This window comes from Fulmarus glacialis, unplaced genomic scaffold (assembly GCF_000690835.1).
Source record: "Fulmarus glacialis isolate BGI_N327 unplaced genomic scaffold, ASM69083v1 scaffold2329, whole genome shotgun sequence".
Lineage (NCBI taxonomy): Eukaryota > Metazoa > Chordata > Aves > Procellariiformes > Procellariidae > Fulmarus > Fulmarus glacialis.
Window position 1 is genome coordinate 593 of NW_009232421.1, and position 25,639 is coordinate 26,231.

At 44.9% G+C, this 25,639-nt stretch overlaps 1 protein-coding gene across 1 annotated transcript in view; it reads right to left on the reverse strand.

Annotated features, from left to right (window-relative positions):
* Window positions 1-3,085: 3,085 nt before the first annotated feature.
* Window positions 3,086-25,639, reverse strand: part of WBP1L (WW domain binding protein 1-like) — a 23,554-nt gene continuing 1,000 nt past the window's right edge. The window contains exons 2-4 of the mRNA XM_009584878.1: window positions 16,613-16,715; window positions 5,955-6,116; window positions 3,086-4,495 (exon numbers count right to left, since the gene is read on the reverse strand). Coding sequence (XP_009583173.1) covers window positions 3,756-4,495; window positions 5,955-6,116; window positions 16,613-16,715 — 1,005 coding nt within the window. The 3' untranslated portion in view covers window positions 3,086-3,755. The remainder of the gene's footprint in view (window positions 4,496-5,954; window positions 6,117-16,612; window positions 16,716-25,639) is intronic.

Below are 25,639 nucleotides of genomic sequence, written 5' to 3' on the forward strand. Positions count from 1 at the left end.
CTGCCGGGAGCGGGTCACCATGGGACAAGCCCGGCCAGGGTGTGTGGAAGAGAAGAGGGTATTTGGCTGTGGGAGCCCGGGCTGCGCCGGGCAGGAAGGGAGCACAGCCCAGGCTTTTGCCGCTGACGCACGTTCCCGAGCGGCGCGGGGCACCCAGGGAGCCCAAAGCTCCCATCGCCCAGCGGCACAGCCTCATGCTTTCAGCGGAGCCTGGTGATTTTGCTTCTGTCCTGGAGGTTTCCTGCCCCAGGAAGTTTTCGATGGCTACGTGTAACGCAGAAACTTAACTGCACCTCAGCTTTCCTTAGCCTCGAGTTAGGCAGGTACGAGCTCTGAGAGCAGGCTGCCAGCAAGCACCAAGACACACGATTCCCTTCTCCTCCTCCATCTTCAGCCAACACCTATCCACCGGGATGTACAAACATGCAACGATATGCTGCAGGAAAAATCACATGGGTGTTCCCAGAGGGGGAGTTTGCATCATCAGAGCCCAAGAGTCCCTCGGGAACACCGAGGCGATGTTGCAGTACCCAGCGGTCCCAGGAACCCCGTTGTGCCCGGGGGGTTCCTCTCACTGAGCCACCGCACTATGCTCTGCAGCGCCTGTCCCCAGGCGACATACCCCAAGCCCACCAGGACGCCCGCCGGGTCCTTGCGTCCTTGCCTTCGGAGCCAACTTCAGCTGCCAAAAACATGCCATGTAAGCAGCACTGCACTGCCACGGACTCTAGCAAAATCAGACTTGAGGTATTCTTGGCATCAACACTTAAAACACGTTGTAAAGAAAAACACTGAGCAGTGGATCGACACTAATTTGCTCTCAGTTGTGCTGCACTGTTTGCAACTCTGTTTTGAAAAGACGTATTCACTATGCCCGTGAAACACTCGCCCCTTATAGTTGGAAATGGGTGGGGTTTGGTGCTCTGGTGTTACAGTTGCACACTTGCCCATGTCCTCACATCTCAAGCATTTTACACCCACAGCGTGCATTTGGAGAAGAGCTCTGTTTGGGCCATGTTGGCGTTCTACAAAGGGATACACGTGAGGATCAACCACCTTTCTAAAGCTCCAAAGCTAGAGCTGTGGGAGTCCTCTGCCTGCCCATGTTTTTTTTCCCCTGAACAGGCACCAGTTGGGATGTCTCCGAGGAGCTCACCTGCCCAGTGTCCTGCCCTGCACCACTCCTCCTCCCCACACCAGCTGCCCCTGGTCCAGTCTAAAAGCCTGAAGCACAGAGAGCCACAGTGATAGTCCTGCTCCTCCTCAGGCACATGTGAGCTTAAGAGACATGGTTTGTGCCCTGTTTGTTTCTTTATGGTCTTTAAAAGCCTGAAAAACCTCCAGGAGTCATAAAACAGGCACACCACTGCTTCTGCATGACTTTCTAAGATTAGAAACATCAGCTCGGCTTACTGGTACTCACCTCTATGTCCAGAGAAGAAGTGGGGGGATTCCCCCGCCCTTAGTGGGATGGCAGGAAAGCAAACACGGAGATTTTTGTTTTATGCCAACAGAAATGTTGGCAGAGGGTCTCCCACTGGCACAGGGCCATCCCAGGATTTACAGTAGTAAAACCCCACTCCGTAAGGACTGACGTGCTTTTTTAGCTTCCTCTGTGGTGCGAGGAACAAAGACAGGTGCCAGTATGTACAGAATTCCTAGGGGTGGCACTGGGGATCTTTAATTCTCTTCTCGAAAGATACACGTGGTCAGTGAACACAGCTGGAAGCGACCAGTCCCCAGGCGGCTGCGGTGCGCAGCGAGCCAGCCTGGCTCTGGGGCACGCACAGCCTCTCTGTAACCACTCACGCTCCAGGCATCCAGGAACAAGGTCTCCTGAATCCAAATCAAAGTCCTTCATTCTTAAGAGCACCCCAAGACACAAACTGAAGAGCCATCTTCATTGGCGGTTCTGATGGAAGAGAAAGGCTGTGACGGGCAAAGGAGTGAGATTCTCCTAAACCTTGCAAGGTAAAAGTGCTCTCCTCAAACATGTGGGTAAAACGCTCAAATAAGCACCACTTGTCTTGCTCTGTCATCTGTATCCAGCACAGTGCTACGTACCTCCAGTTAAAAAACCAAAACAAAACCACAAACTAAAGACAAATCTTGTTCTTAACTCACAAAATGATACACATACACATGGGCAAGTTATCAGAAAAGGCATTATATTTTGGTTTCCACCTTATTTAAAACTGATTTTGGTTTTCAATCAATCAAATGTGAGTATGTCTGAGTTCAGTTTTCAATTTTTTTTTTCCCCATAACAGTAATGATCTGGATGACCATAATTATAAAAGGGGTGGGGAGAAAACCCAAGAACAAGAGAACAAGATATATAGTTTGAACTGTGCTCTCTTCCACACGAGCACCCCAGGGAATGTTAGTTTCAGCTCTTCATTTTTTTTTTTTTTCCTTCAGGTTGTTACTAACAAAATCTCTACCGTTTATTAAAGCAAAGCTACAGTAAATTTTCTTGCAGTCTTACAGCAGGTTTTCATATTACCAGTAGGACTCGCATGCATGGATTGCAGTCACACACACACGCTCACAGACATTATACAGTAGCCAGTTGCCACCATAAAAAAAAAAAAAAAAAGAAAAAAAAAAGAAAAAGAAAACAGACATTCATTTCTTTTAAGTGGTCAACATTAGAATCGCACCAAACTTTTGGATCAAAAAAAAAAAAAAAATACTGCACAGGTCTTCCACATCTACATGTTAAGTCATCCCTTCGCAACGGACGGAGCTCTCGTCTCCATTTGTTCAACATGCATCGCTGAAGCTTGAAGGCACACTGGCCAAAGAGAGCCCTGTTCTTTTTTTGTCGTCTTAACTCGAGTGTGCTGCTCTCGGGGTGCAAAAAAAGGAAAAAAATAAAGCCAAGCCCTTTTGCAGCACACTGGGAAAAGGTCATTCGGAGACCACAGTACTTGGAAGGCAGCCCAGCTGCCTGGATTCTACTTCTAACTGTGCTCTTGGAGGCATTGAAGGAATACACTTGTCTTCAAAAATGACATATAAAGGCAAATTTCTGCAAACTCTTTCTTTTCAAACTGCTTACGGTAGACTAACGCTCCTTCTGGAAGAAACTGGTCCTTCAGTCACCAGCTTCAAGTGGGAAATTTCCTACCTGCTGTCTTAAACACTGAAGCACCAGAGATTATAGGGCTGATGTGTTCAGGCATTCATCAGCTTCAGGAAAACTTAACACAAAAAAGAAAAAAAAAAAAAAGCTAAAATGAAAAGAAATCCCCAATGCCTCAAGAGCACTATATCAAACCAGAACTCTTGGGCTACTGACTGCCGGCACTGTCAGAAGCTGCTTGCTTCTGGGAAGACACCTGGAGGTTGAAGCCTTATGGTGATTTCGTATCCTCCCAGGGTGAGATTTGCTGAGCTTTACTGATTGCAAGATAAAGCAGTGTTTTGGAAAACTAAAACCAACAAACTCATAATAACCATCACCAAAATCACCATTGGGAAAGTTCCATTTGTTAGAAGGTCTCATTGAGAAACATCAGTCCCTGCCCCGCGGAGCAGGACAGACACGATTAACAAAACCCAGAACGACCCGTCCCCCACAAGCCGGGCCTTCAGGGACTAGTCCCTGAATTATATTGGAGGGGGAGAGAGAAAAATAAACTAAAAAAAGAAGGTTGTATCACCTTTTCCTCCTGTTAAAGTTTCAATCCTCTTATTCCACTTTTATTTCTTTGTTTTTTTCCCCCGATTCTCCCTTCCACTCTGCCACCTTAGCTGGGGGAGTTATTGGTACGAGAATTTGGAGAGTCCTGCTCATTTATTGTGTTCAAGAGTACACACACCGGCTGCCGGGGCAGGTGGTGGTGGCTGTGTTCACGGTGCTGCTCTTCCACAGCATTAAAAAGCCCTTCCTCCTCGTCCCCGTGGGGGCGGCCACTGCAGCTGTCGCAGAAGTCCAGGGGCCCGTCCAGAGCATCATCGATGAGCCCGTCGAACTCCTTGAGGTCGTCGTCATGATGGCCCCGGTTGCATACACAGACTTCGATGCCCGAGTCGCCGGTGAAACGGCGCTGCCTGCCCGGCGTCTTGTCCTTCGCGTCGGGAATGGCGCTGCTCTGCTCTAAGCTCTCAGAGCTGTAACCTTTTAGCAGTTCCTCCTTGCACTCCGTATCCTTATCGGGACCGGCCCTCTCCACTAGCTCAGCTCCCGTGCTGGTACCGCCAGGCTCGACGCTTTGCATTTTGGCAACTGCTCGCTCGACCAGTGTGGTGGTGGAGGGCTCGGGGTCCCCAAGGCCGGGGGACCCGGTGGTGTGAGTACTGCTGTTATTGCCGCTGGGTGCTGCTGAGCTGCTCTGTGCTGGCTGCAGGTTTCTTGGCGTGTCTGGGATTGTGCTACTGCTGCCTGCTGGGACGCACTGCTGATGTAAGGCACTATATGGTGGGGGCGGGGTCGGCGGTCGGTTCACAACTTCCTCATAGGGAGGTAGTAAATAATTTGGCAAAAACCCTAAAAGTGGGAGGCAAGGAGGAGAAGTTATTTCATGAACAGCTTATCTCAGGAAACAAGTCATTAATACAGGTCGGTATATTATTTGTCATCTACCAGCACCTTCCCACTGAACAGCTAAATGGGCTTTACAAGGAGTGCCAAAACTTGGCCCAAGTGAGACATGTTATGTTTTAGAGAAGCAGCAATCGCGGCACAGGAGGGCACCATTACAGGAGGAGATGGACACAGCTGGGAACAGCAGCCTCATCTCCCTGCTCTCAAGTCTATGCTTAGGGCTACCAGGCGAACCTCCCCCCACCGCCCTGTACCCCAATACGGCCCTATAAACCACACCAAGGAATGGCCTGCGTTGGCTGCAGAGAACAACCTGGGAGATAACTCGCCAGCCCTCTCCAACACTGGCTTCTCAGCTGAGTTTCCATTTTCAAGAGCAAAGGTTTCATCTCACAAAGCTTTGTGCAAATATGAAGAGACATGAGCAGTTACAGGGAACTTAGGATCCTGGCTTTTGGTTGTTGTTTTAGTGCTGGATTCAGTTTTTCTGGTGTGGTCAGAATAAATTGGCAGTACTGGCAAGAGAGTTTGGTTTACTGTACTTACAGCCCCTCAAATCTAGGAAAGATTTTGTTTATTTCTTAAGAGGCAGCAAAATAGTCTATATAGACAGAATGGACTTAAATACTGGAAACATTTAAAGATAGCACTACAGTTTTCCATGTGCAATTGCGTACCCCTGGGGCTGGGGAGGAAAGCGCTGCCGGGGATTATTTCTGAGGTGGCTGCAAGAGTTTAACGAGAAAAGCAAGTTCATACATGCAATTCAACAGTCCATCACAGGCAACTCAGTTGTGGTGCCTCCACTCAAAAGGTCGAGACTTGCTGTTCTAGCACAGCATAGCAGGGCACAAAGGAGAGAACAAAGCGATTGTACTTTCCCTGAGCCATGGGCAACAGGTCCTTCGTGCAAACTCCTAGGGCTGCTCACCAGCAGCGTCGTCTGGGAACCGCAGCACAGGGCAGGAGCCAGCACAGTCCCTGATAAGGCACCACTTCCACCCAGCCTGTGTGACCCAATTTCGTGAAGCCACTTCCCACATCTCAATCCCACCAGCAGAAAGTGCAGGCTGGAGAGAAGGAGCATCCATAAAGTCCTGAACGAGATATTTTAAGAACCTTCCCAGAAAAACACCCAGGGAATCACCCACTCACAGAGCCAAACCAAGGGTGGGTGTGAAGGTGCTGTAGCTGGTGTGGTTCAACTCCAGACTCAAGGGGGCTCAAATGCATCCAGCAGCTGGAATATGTCACCTCCTCTCTACAAGCCAAGGTTAGGCAGCAAAGCTGCCCTCCACCTCTTGCTGAGCCCAACCACCGCTCCCCGCTTCCACCCAACATGGGAAACTCGCCACTGCCCTGCTCCCCACAACCTCCAGGAAAAACAGTGTGAGGTACATACGGAAATAAAACGGCAGGGCTGAATAGTTATGGGCTTCCCGGTAAGCGATCAGGTTGATCTCATGTTGCCGCTGCTGCGCCTGGAGACGATGTTTGGTGCGTCGGTGATGGCAAACACAACAGCAGCTGAGGATGATGATGATGGTCCACACCAGCCAAAACCCTGCAGCGGAGGAGAGCAAGCATTAACCATAGCTCGAGAGCCACATCCAATCCCAGGACACCCCATGAAGGCGATGGAAGAGATCATCAGAAAGCCTGGATCTGAACCCCGCACAGCGCTAAATGCAGAAATACATAGTGCACCAGGAGGCTTCGATACGGACCCGCCTGCGTGGGTGGCTGCTACTCTGGCAGCCTTGACCGAATCGGGTAACTCTGTACACACTTCGGTACAATGTGGAATATGTTCAACAGGCACAACTCTGGAAGAGAATGAAATATGGAAACAGGGCTAAGCTCCCCCCCACCCCTTGGATATAATTTCTTCTGGCCAAAAATATGAGTAGAGCTGTGAATAGCATTGAACTTGTCTCCCACAGCCACTTCGGTTTGAAAATAACAATCAAGACACAAAAGACACTCTGCAGATTGACCGCAGAAGAAGAGAAAAACCCCAAGCACTATGTTTTGCTTTTGTTTGCACTGCTCTTTAATTTCCAGCCCAAATCCTTCATTGTTATGCTTAACAAAAACATACTTTTTACATAAATGTCTCAAAATATTTTTAAAACTTATTTTTGTATTCAATGTCTTAAATCATCCAAAATTAAATTAAACTAGCCTCCCACTCTGAATCCTCAAGAAACCTAACTTCTGCTCTGTTTGTGGTCACGGCTGGTTTCTTGCACTGTTGTACTGTACGTACACTGTTCCTTAAAAGGGAATTTTAAAAGAGCACTTCCTGAATTTTCTCCACTCCCTCCAACATGTGGAATAACCCCTCCTTTCTGTAAATTCCCCTTCATGCTTGCATGCACTAGAAAAATGTTTCCGATGAGGCTTTTGTCTCCTGCAACTACAGCTCGCAGCTCTACCTGCCTCAGCGGTGTCTGTAATCTCTATCTTTTTTAAGCTCAGCTTTTGCAGCTAAGGATACCAGGAGAGCTCCCCCTTTAGAAACATGTAGGCCTGGCAGCCACTCCCCAGCAGAGATCACAACACCATTTTTCTTTCCGTAAGACCCCTGCCACTCTTCATTATTTCCAAACAGACAAAATGAAGACTCCTAGTGCTACAGCCCATTTTCAGCATGGCCATTCTGCCCTGTGAGATCAAACTGCTTCTTTTCTCCCTAGTAAAAGCTCTAGTCCTGCCTTTACAATACCTTGATGTTTTCAGCATCCCCTGCTGAGTTAGCAATGTTTTCTCTGCTAAGAGCTGGGTGGGGAAAGGTGAACAGTTTAGGAATTTCAAGAATGAGAGGAGTATTGCTCTGGCTCAGGACAAAGTCCAATCAACCCATATCACAGATCTCAGAGCCTGGCACTGGGCTGTTAGTAGGTGAACTGGATATGCCGTATCATGCCTCTGAGCATTTTGAGCAGGGACTTTCACCTCCCTGTGTCGTAACCCAAATTCTCCATGTATTTTGGCACAGCAAACTGAAATCTCTCTCATCTTGCGCAACCAATTTCCCTAATGGACTGGATTCTGCCTTATACCCAAACTTATCAAAACCTGCTATCAAATGAAGGTGTTACATGCTCCATTTTTTTTTTTTTGCTTGGCTGGATATCAAGGTTCCTAGGCAGTTTTTCTAGCCAGCCTGCTCAGCTATACCACGAAGGGCAGAGAGAAGACTGTGATCTTCGCTCCAGAGAAGCAAAGGACGAAGCACTCGAGATGCCTTCTGCACTTCCTTCAGACTGAACTGAGAAAGTGTCCACTGCCCTCCAAACACCCTCCTGCTTCTAAAAAAGCTTATAGAAACTATAAGGATTGGTCTAGTCCACCCTTCCCTCCAAAGTCAGGCATTTGCAACCAGTGCCTCGCAGTTTGAAGACTCCCACAAATACACTTTATTTCTTGCTGAGAGAAGGTCCCTTGGCTCTTGCTTGCTGAGGAAGCAAGAACACACTCATTGAAACCAGGTCATTGGCACAGCACGCCACCATGCACTGAAGGCCTGCAGTTCATCTTCCAAGTACTCCTTATTTTCGAAGAGCAGTCCGTGATCATGCATTCAAAAACAATGGAAAATTACACCCAGCTATCCAGGGATTTTAGCTACAGTTATGAAAACAGATGCTTTTTAACACATTTGATCATGTCCTTTCCCAAGGACTCTAGATGCAATGGTAGCAAGCAGCACTTAGTTAGTTAAGATGTCCTGGAGAACTGCCACTGTTAAGCAATCTCAGCTGTAGCAGCCGAATTTTTCTGCAGGGAATAACTGCTCCCACCCAAGCCTGCATCCAGAAGATTAAAAAAGTATTTCTTTAGAAAACTTCTCTACCCATTCCAAAGAAATCCCAAAGTGCTTTGCAGAAAAACCGATGCACAAGCTCAGAGTAGGGGTCAAAGTAAGCTCAGCCATTCCTGGGAAGACGTGCGGCAACTCTGTAAACAACAGGCAGTAACAACATAAAACAGTTTAGGACAATAAATTAATGCTGGATCCTACTGGAACCGCAGGTGGCATTTTAAGTAAGCAGACCATAATTTACTGGATTGCAGTCTGGCTAAGGTGCCAGGAACAACACCTCCATTCTCGTGCAAAGGGTCTATGCACGCTTGCAACCACAAGTGGATGAGATCTGTTGTTTTTCATGGGAATTTCCAGAAAAAGAACCCACTAATACCACGTTATTGCCTGGTTTCATTAACTGCTGACACTTCCTAGAGCTTCTAGGAATTACTCAACCCCTGACTCAGCACGAGCCCAAGGACTTGCCTGGATGATCACAGGAGGTCAGCAGCGTGTGCCCACCACAGCCATTTGCTGGCCAGGCTTCTGGTGTCCTCTTTAACGTCTTTGCCCCCACCTTGTCACGCAACAGCACATCTGCACCGCAGGGCTGAAAGCCCCCCCAGCGCATAGAAAGCAATAGGATGGGAAACCCATAGCTGCTGAGGCACACAAGGGGCTGCTTGGTGTCACTTGAGCAGCGGTGCCAGTGTTGCAAGATGGACAGGGTGCAGTCTGGTTGCAAGCCCAGCATGGCGCTGGGAGTCCAGGGCCTCCATAAAAGGCTCTACAACATGCCCTAGCCAGAAGTTTGGGCACAGCTGCTATTTTGGCTGCAGAACAGAAAAACTGTAAAAGCCTAGCAAATATATAGTACAGTCATTTATTTGGAATAAAGCTATGTGTACAAGGCCAAGTGCAATTGTAAATATTATGTCTAAAAGTATGGAGTGAACAGTGAAGATGTCCAGGGCTGAACTGTGCATTTGCACACCTGGTGATGCTTGGCTTCAAACCAGCAACAGGGAGGTAAGCCGAGCAGACCACTGGCCCATGCACCCCGTGGCTCATTTGGCAGGAGGGGAATGAGGGGAATTTCAAATTCACCCAAAACCAACACTACACAAGCAGGAAACGCAGAGGCTGAGCACAGTAGCGGTACACACTAACACCTCGTTCATTGCAAAAGCAGGTACCCGTTCTGCCTTATGCTGAAAATGGGCAAGATGTGCAAAGGCAACAGAAGTTTGGCATTAAAAGGTCTCTAAAAGCCAAGTAAAACTGGGCTTCTAGTTGCCTTCACTGTCCCCAAAAGCCTTCCCCGTCCCCTTCAACATGTGCCTCCTTCCCAAATGGACACAAGCTGGTTTTCAGCTGCATTGTGCTGAGCTATCGCAGCAGTTGCTGGAAAAGGAGAAAAGGTTGGGAGACACTGGGCATCCTGAGCCAAGTTTGCCATTAAATGTCTGATTTGAAAGAGAGTATTTCCCAGTGCCTGGGAAATACCTGGCAGTGACCACTGGGAACAAAAGCTCACGGCAACCTGAGAGCAACATGACAGGTAGACAGCAAACAGGATCTTTGGAAAAACAACTGCTGATGGACAGCATCGACAGAAGTGATGCACCAGTTTGGAGCTAAACATGCACCAGGGGATCATTGCATTTGAAGGCAATTTCAGGCTCGCTCTTGGTTTATGGAAGAGTCAGAAGTTGAAACACTCTCCAGTCCAAAAAAGGCTGAGTCCTGAGAAACACTGCTATATTTTCTGTCAAATTCACTGGTGATGTCAATGGGTGGATAATGATGCAACCAAAGGGTAAGTCAGACACAGCCAAGGAGCTGAGTTTTGCCAAGAGATCTCCCTGCCAGAGCATCAAAACCTTTCATAAAAATAAAAAAGTACCACCAACCTCTTACCCAGCATCAGACAGGCTCAGAGCTGCAAGCTCTACATGAGCGCCAAGCTCAGAGAGTCAGAATGGGAGCTGCAGAAAGACCTGGGAACAGAATTAGTTCCCATGAAAGCCATCTCTCGCAAGCATAGGAAATACCAAAGAAAGAGAAGGCTGCTACATTTACAGCGTGCTTGGGAAAGGGAGCCCCATCACATGGTCACGCACCAGAGATGTTTTCTACCAGCTGTGAAAGAACATGCCAGGCTTAAAGCTTCAAGAAAAACCTTTCTGGGACACTGACCATAGTTTTGCTTAAACTTAAGAATAATTAAGAATAAAATAATTTAAGAATTAAAAAAACAGAGCATTCCCTCCTCGTGAAAAAGGGGGGAGCAATGTTCAGTCTGATGCTGTACTGTATTTGCTGCCTGGGATGTTGCCATTCCCGTTGAGGGAAGCTCCTTTTATCCTGTGCAAAATGGAAAACGTTTTCTGGAGCGTTCCAAGGGAAGGAACAAAGAAATCTGCCCTCAAGTTCATGGTAAACTTGGGCAAATGCCATTGCTCTGTTGGCAGGAAGTCCCCTAAAAGCAAGCCAAAACATACTGCAAAGTGCTTTTGTGTCTGCCTGACAAGCATCTGGGTAATAGCTTTGGCTCCATGAGAGCTGGTTCTGAACAGAAGGAGAAGTGGGACAATTTCATTGACTAAAAAGTGATGTCCCAAACGGTGGCCTCACAGTCAGCCATGGCTGGAAAAACAATTGTCTTTCACAGGGCAAATGCTATCATCAAAAATAGGAGAGAGATTTAATCGGTACCACAACCCGGATGCACTTGGGTTTAATAGTAGTGTCCTTGGCACAGAGACCGCATCATCTCCTGCCACTTCAGACACAAGTCTGTACAAGTCAATGCTGCTGCTCACGAATGCCAGATGAAGGATCCAGGCCATAGGCCTATGAACATTTTAAGAAGGAAAAAAAGAAGCTGCTGAATGACGTGGTCCTCTCTTGCCTGTCTCTTCCATACCTCCTGCTGCCTCCTCTACCTCTTCTTGTGCCAGCACAAAGTTGTACGCAACTGTGGTTTGAACTGGTTTGAGGGAACCAGAGCAGGTTGAAACTCATCTGCCAAACACAACACCAGCAAGAGAACTGTGACTTTCAGTGACAGTTTTATGTCAATTTAAATTAGTAGAACTGCAGCGCCAGCCTGACCACACTTGCAGGAAAAAGTTACTGAATATTTGTAGAGTACAATGGCAAAAGAAAAAAGCTGAAGACAACATCTCCAACTCCTGCTCACTTGCTCCCAGACTGGTAACTCAGACAGAAGGAGATGGACGCTAACTGCAGCTGGCTTCTAGTTTTCAGAATAGTGTCCAGTATACATGGTACACCCACTGCCATGAGATAAGATGGAAGAAGACAGGTTTCAGAAAAATCCTTTGCTTATCTTGCAGTGAGAGTCAACTTGAGGCAGTAAATCTGCAGACACTGTTTTTATGCCTCTCTCCTGGGGAGGGAGCCTTTGAAGAGCAATTGCTCCTGTGCTCCAGAAGACACGTTTTTAAGTCCAGTCAATTCCAGCTGACCTAACCCTCCCAAGACATCTGTGTTGGTAAAATGTATGTTGAACAGTGGTCTAATAGAGATTAGGCTACAAAAAGTACACGGAAATCAGTAAATAACTCCCTTGGTGACCCTATTTATCATGAGTTTCTGCATGGCTGTGACATGTTTTGTTTGCCCTATACTTTCAGCTAGGCTTTGTCATGAGAGGGTTATCACTGAAGCACCAGCTGAGGAGTAACAGCAGCCAAAGGTAGAGTTTGGTACACCTAGGAAAGAGAAAGCAAGTATAACCATGTAGGAGGCTGAGTGAAAGGCAAGGAACAGGACAAATTCCTCTTTAAAAAAGGACGTGGTTATACTGAAGGATAAGATAACACGGGGTGAGGAAGAAAGCACGGGACTGATGTGTTGTTTGACTGCGGGTTTTAGAGACTGCAGCAAAGTATTGGAAATGAATTCCTATTATAAAGCTGACCTGGAATATGTACGTGGTACGGCAGTTGCTTTAGTTTTAGCAACTAACCGGATCCTTGCCAAAATTCTCTGGCAGCATGCTTTTTGGGGAAAAGAGCTGTCTAGAGATTCCAAGGGAAAGCGTGCAGAGATGAGCAAAATGTTCAAAATCAGCAAAAACATCAACTGTGCTGCCTGCAAACAGAACATTTTTTCCTGTACAACTCTTCCACTAGGGCCCAGACAGTCAAGATCTTTTTTTCTTTTTTTTCTTTCAGAAACAGAAAGGCTCAGTATCACTGCTAAAGTAGCCAAAATGAAGCAAAATAGGCACATCCAACATATGAATACTCGCTCACTCATCGCCAAAGCTGGTTTGTTGTACAGCACCTAAATGACCAGCTAAGCTCTTTAACTTTGAAATCCTACGACTGAGATCTTCTGCACGCAGTGACCAGCTGCCTGTTTCCATGCTCCACGATTCCTGAAGCACAGCGTACTATTCTTCCAACCACACCATGCAAAATACTTTCTACAGCTTTGCTTGCTGTGTTCAGAGCCTCTGGAATAGTCTAATTTCATGCCGGTCCTCAATAGGCAAGGAGATACACAAGAATGGATGTCAGGAGATCTGGATTTGGTTTTCAGTCCACATTATACACTTGGGAAAATCCAGAACGTCTGAGCCTTAATTGTTAACCTGCAAAATGCGGGAACTTCATTCCTTGATTACCTTCTCTCCTGTATTTTGAAAAGTGGTATTTTGGAACATTTACGCAGTAAGACACCTGTCAGGCCTGGACAAAGGCCAACATTGGAAAACTCCAGCAAATCACAATCACATCATAACAGACCTGAATAAAAACTGTTAGTAAGCAAAATCCAGCAGCTGCTGCCATTCTCCCAAGACCACAATCTCCCCCTTGGGGACTGTGAGCTCTCCGGGGAGCCCAAAGAAATTGTTAGGCTAAAATGTTGAACCAGCTCAACCACCATCCAAACAAACAGCTTTCCCTATGTGAGGAAATGCAACAATAAAGCCCCTTCTTCCCTTTTACTTTTTATGATTCTATTCCAAGAAAATTAAAAGACATACTGCACTTTTTTCCCCCCATATTACCAGCTACCAAGCTTGAGCTAAGAACTAATTAGATCTTTATATAGCTATTAGATCTATATATATAAATCTGGATATAGTTTTATTATTTGGCAACATGGCACTATTTTTTTTTTTTTAATAAGAGATGGGTGGGGAATCTGAACCGGGCTGTAATCTAATTTTAAACACAGGCTGTCCACCTGCTTAGCATATCATGTTCTCCACTCCTCCACTCCACCCCTTAACAAAATAATACCTTGATTTTGCATCCTATTCCACTACCCTCAAGGACTGGTTTGTAATTACTGCAACTTGACTTGCTGTCTAGAAACGTTGAGATCAGCCATTTTCAAAGACAAACTCCCCTCAAATTCTTAAACAGGGAAAAAGATCCTTTTTACAGGAAAAACTCCCAAGTGGCCACAAGACAGGGTCACATTTCAGAAGGCATGTCCAGCAAAGGCAGACTAGTTTTCTTTTGCATTTCAAATGCCACTCTCCTCTGCTTCTTCTCTCCACAAAGCTGTGGTGGTAAATAAATCGAGGATTTAATTCAACAGGACTAGCCACTAGCCTGTTTTCAGGCACACAATAGCACTGGTGGTCTGAGAAGGTGAAGAGGAGCAGAAACTTCTCAAAAGCTACTTCAGTACATGCATACACTGGTTAAAATCAAAACACAGAACAACCATGAAGCCATACTTAAAAGGTGCTAACTTAACTGTTCATTAACCAAAAGTTATTATTAACTTTTAAAAAGCTACTCTATTCCCAAGCATGTAAAGCTGTTGCTCTCCACACCATCAATTCACTGCTCTAGACTATTTACATATACTATCACTGCTATTCACCTTGAAGGTCTTAAGTGTGCCTCACCACACGTACCTACTAAAGATATTCAACAATTCCTGGAGCAGCAGGTAAATTCTGCAGCTGTGGTTGCCAGCTCTAGAATATGAGTTTTCTTAAATTTAAAGGATGTGCCCCCCCACGTCTCCCCTCCCAATCCCAGAAACCTTTTTCTAACACTCATAATGGCAAAGCAAGCTTTGAAAACATTAACCGATTTTAAATCAATGTTGGATATTTGCCTGAATTCGCAGAAAGCCTAGAAGAATGGGTCTCATGCTTGCATTATTCCCCTCATCTCAGTGTGGTATATGATGCTCTGCAATGCAGAAGGAATGTGAATCTCAACACAGAAACCCATTCCTCCTGAGGAACCATCCAGCAGCATGTGCCACTAGTATGTTTATTCCAAGATCTCAGTGTGACCTGTGTGCTTGCCCTAGAAAGAAGCCTGAAATATTCTGCTTCCTTCTAAAAAAATCTGGTTTTATCTTCCAAGAACTTTTATGATGCAGCCAGGCACTGCCAAGTATAAAAGTCTGTGCCATACTGAGAGCACAAAGACAGTTAAGTAAAATCATTCCATTAAAATGACAGGGGGCTATTGTTCAGACTGTATTGTTTGTATGCAATTCAGTTAAGCCTCTCTTTCAAGATGTCCACGGGAGAAACATGGCGACCGTGCAACAAGCTCCAGTGTGCAGCTGTACTCCATGCTGTTGCTCAATTTAGATCCTGCTTGCTACAGAGTCTGTAAGCCCTTGCATATACATGCCTCTTCCTCTACATTCCCACCCACACAAATCCGAAACCGGGTCTGACCTTCCCCACTCTGCTTTGTCCATGCATCCCCATATAGTCCGAACAAATTCCAGCCATCTGTCCTGCTTGTGTTGCTGACCGCTATGATCTGAACCAGGCAGTCCAAGGCAGCCACGCATTCATGCCTGTTTCTCAGCCTGCTAGGGTCCCTGGAGCTGCCCACCCAGTCCTGAATCGTTTCTTGAACTGTTTGGAGACTTCTGAAAATAAAGCTGCAAGTAAAAGGTCTGCAATACATTCAAATCCTGCAATTAATATCGACACAGCCAGCCACTACAGTCTGATGCACAGTGTGTCCATTAATCTACAACTACGTCCTCCACGCTTCACTGGTTAATTTGAAAAGTAAAAGCATGTTTCTAGACTAAAGGATAAGGTGTCAGCTATTCCTGTCCTTGGATCCAGGTTAAGTGACACTCTTTGTATGTATAATACATTTCCACACACATGCTACTTTGAGAAAGTGAAACTGTGGGCACAGCAGAGGGATTAAGTAGATAGCACAGCTGCATAAAAGCTACAGGATACCATTGGGTGTGGTAAGAAAATATCTCCAGTCTCTAATGTGGGGGTACAGTGTTCAGAGTTCCACATTTCCAAATTCTGGGAGCACAGACACCTTCTCAGCCTAGGCTCCTGGCAGTACAACAGCAGGTCAACATCAATGTTCAACCTCAATATAGAACACTTTCGGCTCCTCCTCAAGAAAGGAAGACACCATCAGACTGGCACAACTCAAAGTTTGCCTTTAAAATTCAGCATCTCTTACCTCCCTATCCTTTCAACCCCCCATTTTTCCATATATCTTTACCAGAGTTTTGCTGACCTGCTTTGACCTGCCTGCTGTCATCTAACGGGACTTAGGTATATTCACTCAACCACTCACTAGAATCATGGGTAGTTTTAAATTCCAGATTTTGGGAAAGAGGAGAGAAGAGGGGTTGCAATGGGCAGTGTGTGTTCCTCACAGCCCACGGTATTCAGCCACTGTCAGCCCACAAGTTTTGCCCAAGACCCTCTCCACCCAAGGAGCTGTGCTCCAAACACAATACGTCTTGAAGAGAATAAACATCCTGGCCCCCCTCCTTGAAAGGACAGCTTTAAAAAGATAAATCAGATTTAAACTGTCCTTCTTGCAAAGAACTAAAACAATAAGATGAAAGATACTGAATTAATTCTCTGTTTGAGCATGTCAAACTCTAGTGTTGTGCGTATCGGCGTTTCTCCCTCAAGCCTGGTTTCCTCACTCGCATATAGTGTTATTTTGGGTACCCTCAGTATTGCCCAAACCAGTGAGAAGAACAAACAACAAATCTCCAGTGATGAACGTGGAAAGACGACCCATTACTCCTCAAAAAGCAGGCGATGCCTACTGTAACAACCCTATTTCCCTTGCCATATCAGGTCAACTCGTTTCTGTTGCAGTGAGATGCAATGGCAATGCATAACAAGGGCTGAATACAAACCCCCATGGGACACAAGCCAGACCTGTAGTATGGTATGAGAGCCATGCAGATTAGGAAGGGAAGCCATACAAAATGGAAGGACTTACACCAGAGTTCATAGTAGTAGTTGCAACACTGGGATTGTCCACAACAGTGGCCCGTTTCACATATGTAACTTTGATTGTTGACACCCATGCAGGTTTCCTTGTCCTAAAATTAAACAGACACACTTTTAAGATGCTTTGTCAGTATCTTCTGTAAAGGTAATCTTTTACTCAATGATCTGCAATCATTTGAAAAGTCACAAGTTATGGTCTTGGGAAACTCTAAAATACATAAAGAGGTTAAAATACAGCTAAGGATCACCAAACAACACAAAGGAAGAAAACCCCGTATCTCCAAATTCATGAGCTACATTGCTTTAGCATCTAGTCAGCGCTACTTTCTCATCATTCCTTTCCTTTTCCATTAAAAGTTATCATGTTTTGGGAGCCAGGCATTCTCTTCAAAAAGAGATGTCGTTTGTTCCACATTTTACACACTATCGCTGCATTACTGGGGCTGAATGCCAAGTAGAGGAAATGCATTAATAAACAGAACATTATAACTTGAGAAAATAGTGCTTGGATTCATTTAGATCTAAATGATAATTACAGTATGTTCCTGCAAGATTCCAATCTAGAATGATTCCTTCATAATTAGCCATGTGCTTTATATAAGATCAGCATTCCTGTAAAACTTCTTCCTGGAATAGTGAAGTAGTCCAGGAGCAGAGCCAAATCAGCTGGTCCTCAGGACACTTAGGATGGAAAAGGACTACCGTGTGAGGTCTCAGTCCCCCACGTGGTGCACCGCTTCACAAAAGTCCATGTTTTCCTGCTAGTCTGAAAACATGGGTGGGAAAAAGCACAAAACACAGGAAAACAGAAGCATTTTACAGGTTGTGGTTTGTACATCCTCTAATAGGCTTTGGGGCAACCTGGAAGTTAGAATACACTACACAGTTTCTTAAGAAACAAACATATCTTAAAAAACATTGATGTTGCAAACAAACCTGTAACAAAGTCTAAAATTTTCACTTTCTTTCACTTAAAATTTACGATAAGGCAAAGAAAATGTGTGGAGGTTTATACTGAAAAACATGTTGAAAGAATTCATTTTATAAGTACCATCTTTCAAAAAAAAAAAAACCACCAAAAAAACCAAAAAAACCCCCACACACCAAAAAAATAACCAAACAAAAAAGCCCAACAAACCCCAACCAGCTAGGAAGAGGAACAAACCCAACCAGCAGGCTATAGGAATGTACATCAGTGGATCCGAACACTTGCTGAACTGCACTGTTCCTCTATTTTATGTGAGTGCACAACGGCCACGCTTCTGACAAGCCTCTATGGAGTCACCATATGCACAAAATACAAAGTCCATTTCAAATTATGGACCACCTCACTGAACAACTGATGTAAGGCAGCAGTTTCAATGCAGAAGAGTCCTGCACTAAGTTCTTAAGAAGACTCAGTCTATTTGGGGATCTGGGGGAGCACCAGCACTCCCCCACCACGCAGCACCCCAGTCGGAGCCGTACCTCCCCAACACTGGGCCTGTGGGTCCCTCACCTGAGCACCCATATTACAGCAGCAGTGTAACTTCTAAAAGCAGAAGAACCTCCTACCACCTAAGGTTCAACAGAAAGATCCCACGCTGCATTTTTCTCCTAAGACGTCACACCAACTTTTGAAAGGGTTTTGATCTTGTGAGGGCACAGTTCAGCAAACACGACTCAGCATACGATGTACCACTTCCCCTCCTTCCACAGGTATCACAATTTCCACAAAAGGCTCTAAAAAGCACCAACAGGCCATTTCCTTAAAATTCATCTGCAGAGGCAACAAGCTGGAGGGGTACCTGCCTCCTGTTTCCAGGAAGAGAAGAATATTTTGCTGGACAGACCAGTCAAACTGCTTTACTGCAGGTAGCTAAAGCAAACATTTTATATTCTTGACTTGAGATGCTGCGTGCCAATAGTAGACACGACATTTTCCTACAGGGTAAGGAGGCGTTTTCCATCTCTAATTCCAGCAGCTAATAGCAACTTTTAGGAGACCCTGTTGAGCTAGCACAGCATTTTCTGCTTCAGGCATGCTATTCATTCCAAAAATTGTAATTTTAGTCAGCAAAAGAATGAGAAACAGGACACATCTATTCTCTTATCTGCTCTTATTAGTTTATTTACACTGTTCCTCATTTTTGTTGGCCTTGCAGAATTAATGCAACTGACGAACAGCATAGATTTTGGCTCTCACATCAACAGAATTGAGAAATTAAGATCCCATTGCAAAATTGTTATCCCGTTGATAATGCACAAGCCAAAAAGTAACCGGCTGAGGTCTGTGGTTGTGACACATGAAGATCAATGTGACCTGTTGAACCAGCAAATGAATCACGTGGAGCTGGTGAAAGAACAGAGTCCCACAGTGCCATTTCAGGAACTCCTCTGCATCACAACGCTGATCCATCCTTGACCACCTGTGTTTACTCCCCAAAAATTCATTCCATTCAGTGTTGTTTGCTTCAAAGAGTGGCAATACGGAACACATCGGTGTCTTTTGGAAGCAGCAACCTGTAACAGCTTCAACATCACTGTATTTTTCCCACTTAAGAACTTGCAGCAGTCCTGTTTTCAGAGACTTTTATCACATTATCCTTTTATTTGAACTTCCTGACTCTCTCTTGCCAACCTTATTATATTGGAAATGACCTTTCCACTCTGCCATATGCAGAGTTGCTTCTTGTTAGCCCAGCTGGCAAACAGGTCTATGAGGGGATGGGTGTACATGTTGAACAGAAGATCCTCAGCAGCCAAGTTGGTATTCTGCAGGTTGTTCCTGCCTGCTTTTAGAGATCAAATCTCAAGCAACATCCTGCTTTCCCATCTAAGGTAGAATTCAAATCTTACTGTCCGGAGCTTCTTTACACACTGACCAAGAGAAATTATCTCCCTTGCTAATGCATAAGCGCTTGTACCTTTGAATAGTCTCGCAGTTAGCTTTCAGCTCCCACAGTTCAGGAAGTCCAGGGTTTCAAAGTCCTTGCAGTGCCAGTCACCAGCCATGCTCTCAAAGTCCACGCAGCTCCTCTTGGAGCCTTTCTGCAGCCCTCTGTCAGCCCGGCCACCAATGGGTTTCTGGGAACATGGAGCCATCAGACTCAGTGCCACGTGTCAGACCCAGAACTGTCACCCTTGTTTCCAAACAGTTTCACAGAATCAAGGAATAATTTAGTTTGGAAAGGATCCCAGCAGGTCACAGGGCCCGACCCCTGCTCAGAGCACAGCTACCTCCAATGCCAGGTTACTCAACCCAGCAGAGGGAGAGATAAAACATAAAGGCAACAAATCTTTGGAAAAAGCCCGCTAGGCAAAGATTCGAGCACAAGGAGAGCATTGTTTTGGGACATGTTACAGGTGTCTCCTTTGGATGGGGTGTTTCAATCTCCTTTCCTCTCCCCACTTAAGTCAAGACTCATTTCTGTTAAAATCTGAGCCACTGTACAGTTTCTTGCACTGTTTTGCAAGCCAAGGAAGAGGTTATGCACTGCCATCAGTACAGGCCATGACAGACACCGTGACATTTTTTGTTAGGAATCATCTGCCTACCACCAAGCACTTCGATCAGGCTTCAATTTCTAATTAAATCCCAGCCTGCACTTTTCGTATCATCAGTGTTGTATTATTTCTACTTCCTTCTCCCATTCATTCTTTCTGTCATATGCTGTCAAACAGTAACTACTTAAGACATAGCAGTAATATAGTTATCTATAGCCTAAATGTCTCCCGGAAACAATATTACAAGTGCTTGCGCTATGAAAGCACACTATTTCCTCTTTCACACCAACAGGCATGGACAAGGCACAGGTCTGAAAGAGTAATTTTATAGGTAAGAAAAGTATACATGGGGAAAAAAAAATCTCATAGAAGCAAAGTTGGAGTACTCACATTTTATTGACCTGCCTTTGTTTCTAGTTTCTGTTTCAAGTAGTGCTTGTAATGATCATTTTTAATCATTCTTAGCAGCATGGAGTTTTTGTCGAACTACTACAAAGAGGTTTTGTTGGGTTTTTTTAGGTAGCCTTATGAAAACAAGGAAGGGGGAGGGGTTCTTTCCGAAAGCACTTTCTTCCCCAATAGCCAGTGGCTATCACATTCCAGTGCAGGCTTCCCTGCTGCAGGACAGTCTTGTTTTCTTGTTGTCCAGGCAAGCACATCCCTCCCCACCAGCCTTTGTTCAGCTAACTGTAGATGCCTCCAGACAGGATTACTAAGCAGCATCTACACAAGTCTGCTCTCAAAGAGTGTTCAACTCCATTAGAGCAGAATATTCCTATTTTGCAACTAAGAAGCCTGAACGTGCCATCCGTTATCTCCCACCTGCAAAGCCTAGGAGATTTCCAGCTAATTTCAAGGGATTGGCTTTGTCCTGTAAAGCAGCACATACTCTAGGCTGCATGTGCATCACTGCCTCCTTGGCATCATCCTAAGAGCTGATGCAGATCTGAGGAAATGAACTCACTGGATCCCTGACGCACACTCCAAAGCCAGGAGCTTTCAGGAGAGGCTCCGCAGTCCCGAAGTCTGTATTCTCTCCCCATCCAGTCCAACAGAGGCCATTCGTTAAATCTGGTGCAGGCTCTTTCTCATGAAACTGGTTGAGTTGGGAAGACCTCACCTTGGTGCATTTGGACAGTGTCTTTGTATTTTAGATGTGGCGTTTTGGATTAGTTTTCACTTGTCATAAACTTTATAAAGCAACTTTGAATAAAAATAAGATGGTTTTTTAACTTATTTTCTGGTTGATATTTGGCATTTGTAATAAACCCACAACCACGCTGGCAACTCTGCCAGTAGCACACTTTTGCTGTCACATGCTTTTACAAATGATCCTCAAAATATCCAGCAGTGGTAGGTATAAGAGAACTCAAGGCAGTACCATATGTTGTCACATCTGAAGCTACAGCAAACATTAATATCAGTGCCAGGGAAAAAAGCCAATTATTTTCTCCACCTTCCAGTTTAGTATTGGACCTTTGCTGGAGGTCTACGTGACAAATTAAAGGTCAAAATCTGGGGCATGATCAAGACAGGAGGCATTCATGGAGGTCTGTAGGTTGCCTGAACTGCCCCTCGTGGCAAGAAAGGATGGAATCAGACCTCCTTATCCTACTTTTGTAAAGGTTTTCAGAACTAAATGGTTGGGTTTAACGCCCATAAATCTGTCAGGATCTATTGCGTCTGAAGGCAACGTAGGAAATGGAAGCAAATGAGAACTGACTGACAGTGGAGTATCATTACCATAAAAGAATCAAGGCACTTCACACTTTTCTACTCTCAAAAGTCAGCAGTTAACCTGGGAATATTGTTGCTATGTCAAAAAGGAAGAAGATGAAGATGACCAAATTCCAGACCAGTGTGGCTATTTTCCAAGCTGAAAATTAATATGCGCAACTGCAGCAACAAACACCACAGCCCACGCTCAAAAGTGCATAGTTGGCAGTGAACCACCTACAAAAGATGACTCCTCAGCTGGCATTAACCAGGTAACCAAAACCACCAGAGGCTGATATCACGGAGATCCAATAACCATTTTAGCTTTTTGCTCTGTCTCCTCTTTCCACAGAAATCTGTCCTCCATTACCCTAAATATGAGCACCTTGCATTTATATGGCCTCTGTGTGTCATTCAGCCTGCCAGAGTATTCATCCTAACCTTGGTAATACCCAGACACCCCGGAAAACACTTTGAAATGTGACTTGCATTTACTGGCAGCAGGTTATATGCCATTCCTCTCTTCTAGGATAGCCAGTTTTTTAGACCTACTCTAATCTCCTATTCTCTCCAAACTTCGGTACAGCATTTGTCAAGGCACTACATAGCAAATTACTATTTGAACTGGAAGAGATGGCGATTAATAACGGAATGACAGGGGTGAGCAAGGAACTGAGTAACAGGTGTTACAAACAGTGCAACACAGTGAAAAGCCCAGCAGCAGGACTGCCAAGCTGGCATCTGCCGGAGGGCAAGATGCTACTGGTTTTAACAGGACTCGGGCTCAACCTGTGACTGCTCCAGACCTTCTGGTTTCACGGCTCTCATAGGGGACTTTGGTAATCAGCATCGATTTAATAATTTAAAAAAAAAAAAAAAAAACCCTGACCTAGTTATTTCACTAATCTCATTACTTGCAGGCAGCAGTCCCTTGCTTTCAGTACCCAACCGCACCCATAACAACAAAGCAGGATGGATTTGAGCAAGTGACACAATCTTCAGAAAAATGTATTAAAAATATGTATTTTGAGTAACTCACCATCAGTATTTGAACGATACATATTCTTAAAGCACCCAGAGTAACAGAATGGAAGTGACTTCAGTATCTTAAATATGTTAGAAACAACCAACAGGAAAAACTGTATTTGATACCCGCTATTTATGAGTTACCACTTGGCTTTTCCTCAAACTCACATATCAGACTATCACTTGTATTGGTTAGCCAAGCCCATCAGCAATCACTCATAAGAATGCAAACACAAAGCTACCAAAGAAGATGAGCATCTCTGACAGATAAGAGACTCAAGTATAGTAGGTTAAAATTGCTACTGAATGCCAAATCTTGCCATAGGATTTACTACAATTCCTGGTTTGCCAGCGCCCCCCCAGTTCCTTAACAAAATTCATCTTAAATAAAAAAATCGCTAGATCCTTTCAGAGAAGGACAGCAGGTGGGATTGCAGCAAGGACCAGCAAAACCGCAGGGGAACCCTGAATCACCAGGGCAGCCCAGGACTGATGCCCACCCCGAAGCCTCTGGTCCTTCTCCCATCTTCACAAACACTACACTTGTTAGTCCTTTGGAACATAAAAGCAAAAATCCACCATCTAAGCAAGAGCTGTGCCTTTGGTGGACTCAATTTAAAAAAAGCACATAAGATTGGTAAAGATGAAACCCGCTTTGCTTGCTGCGAGTTACTGGAACCTCGGGTGCCAGCCCCTGCCAGCACGACAGGGGATAAATTCCTGTAAGCCTGCCTTACGACAGACAACTGAGGCCAGGAAATAAATCAAGTCTGGACATTTCTTCATAAGACACCCACCACAAATTCTGTTTTGCTGAATGTGGAAAAAAAATGTGTTAAGTGCAAACATCCAAATACTTAAAGCATAATAAGTGGGGGAGGAATGATGCCTCTGAGCTGTGCCAGGCACAATAAAGATCTCCAAAATGGGAATTCTAATCCACAACATTTATTGCTTTGCTAATGCCAGCATCAGGAGAATTATATTTAAATCACCATGATTAATTAGCCATAGCAGACCCATCTTCAACCCCAGCGGATGCAGAACCTCTGAGGTTTTATTAACCTTTATCTGAGGAACAAATTGGTTTGTTGCATCCATTTATCTTGGAGAAATACTCCAACAATCTTTAAAGGAACACTGTCCTTTCACAGACGGTGGACACTTTGATTTATTTCAGTAAGAGCTGGTTTCATTTTTGTTTATCGCAAGTTTCACTTTCAGACTCCAAGAACTGCACAATCGCATTTTAAGGGCCACATGAAAGTGTTTACTTCCTTCACGCCTTGCTAGAAGCTTCCCAGCTGTAGTCCCAGCCCTTTCACATTAAAGATAGACGCTTCTAGGAAATGACAGCTTTGAGAAGCCTGTCTTGCATTTTGTTGTTTTAAACCATCAAACAGTTGACAACACTGAAAACCTCGAGCAGTTAAAATTAAAACTGAAAAGGTTAGCAATCCAACATTTTAACCTTTTTTTTTCCCTTTTACATTTATGCAATGAACTAGATGAACATGTTCAAGCTTCCACCTGCAACCCTAAGAGGAAATGCTCACTTAAAATTGAAAGCTGAGATCCTCTACAACCATGTTTCCTGGGACGGGAGCTTTAAACACCCACGTTGCACTGATGTCAGATAAGAGCTGACCTAGCTTTTTAGGCATTTGAACATCATCCCCACTGCAACAACAACAAAAAAACCCACCCTATTTTTACCATGTGTTCGGCAGTCCATCTGCCGTGCTGCAATGCTACTGGGTCCCAAAGAAGAAGTGAAGGCAGATCCAGGGGAACCAGCTGTTCAGCGCGGTGCCGCAGCGAGCAAGGGGTGCCTGTCCCAGGGAGCTGAGGCTTGAGGCTCTCACCACGACCGTTCTGTCCTCCTCACGCAGCTCACGGGAGGGCACCCCAGGATCAGCACCCCTTGTGGGAACAACAACAACAAAGGACATCCCAGACAACCCAAGTGTTTACAGTCCAAGTGCAAACGCAAGAGACAATAGAGGCGGATGCATGACAAGATGTTCCTGAATTCCTCCCACACTTTTAATTGAATAGCACTGTTCACTAACAACCTTTTTTTTCCCTGCTCTTTTAGAAGTGGAAAAAGAAATTTCTGAATACTATCTGCATGCAGGACACAATCACAAATATTTAGATTTTTTTTTTTAAGTCTAAAAATGATTAAAACTCAGAATGATTAAAACTAAAAGAAGTTCAAGCAGCTCCGCAAGCAGCTCTTTCCCACTATATCCCTCATCAGTGGATAAAAATAGTCAAGAGCTTTGCTCTTGTTTTCTTGAGGCAACACCTTTTTTCTGCTTCCTGTAAATGCCTCTGTATCAATGCCGAAAAGTTACAAGCAGAGAAAAAAGTACCATCCAGCCCACTGAGATAACCAGATGTTTGCAGTTTGAGCAAATGAAGCTGAATTACACCTAACTTCTGGTTTTACGCCTTATGCAGCACCTCAATTGTCCCAAACAATTTTGTCTCTAAAACAAAAAGATTAGTTTAGAAATAGGAACTTTAGAGAAAAACACACCCATGAGACTTGAGCAATCTCAACATTTAAGCCAGCTATGTCTCACTGCAAGTTGAGAGTTACCTAAAGCTGTTCAGCCTTTGTGCCCGAATTTCCCTCCTTGATTCAGTTCCGAGGTTTTTAGGGAAAGTCTCTCTGCCCTGAGTGCTAACAAGCGAACTATTATTATAGCTATTGCCTTCAGTTACAGAAGGTCATTGTGCTAGAGGTAGTTTCTTATTTAAAACTGTTTTCAGTTCAGCA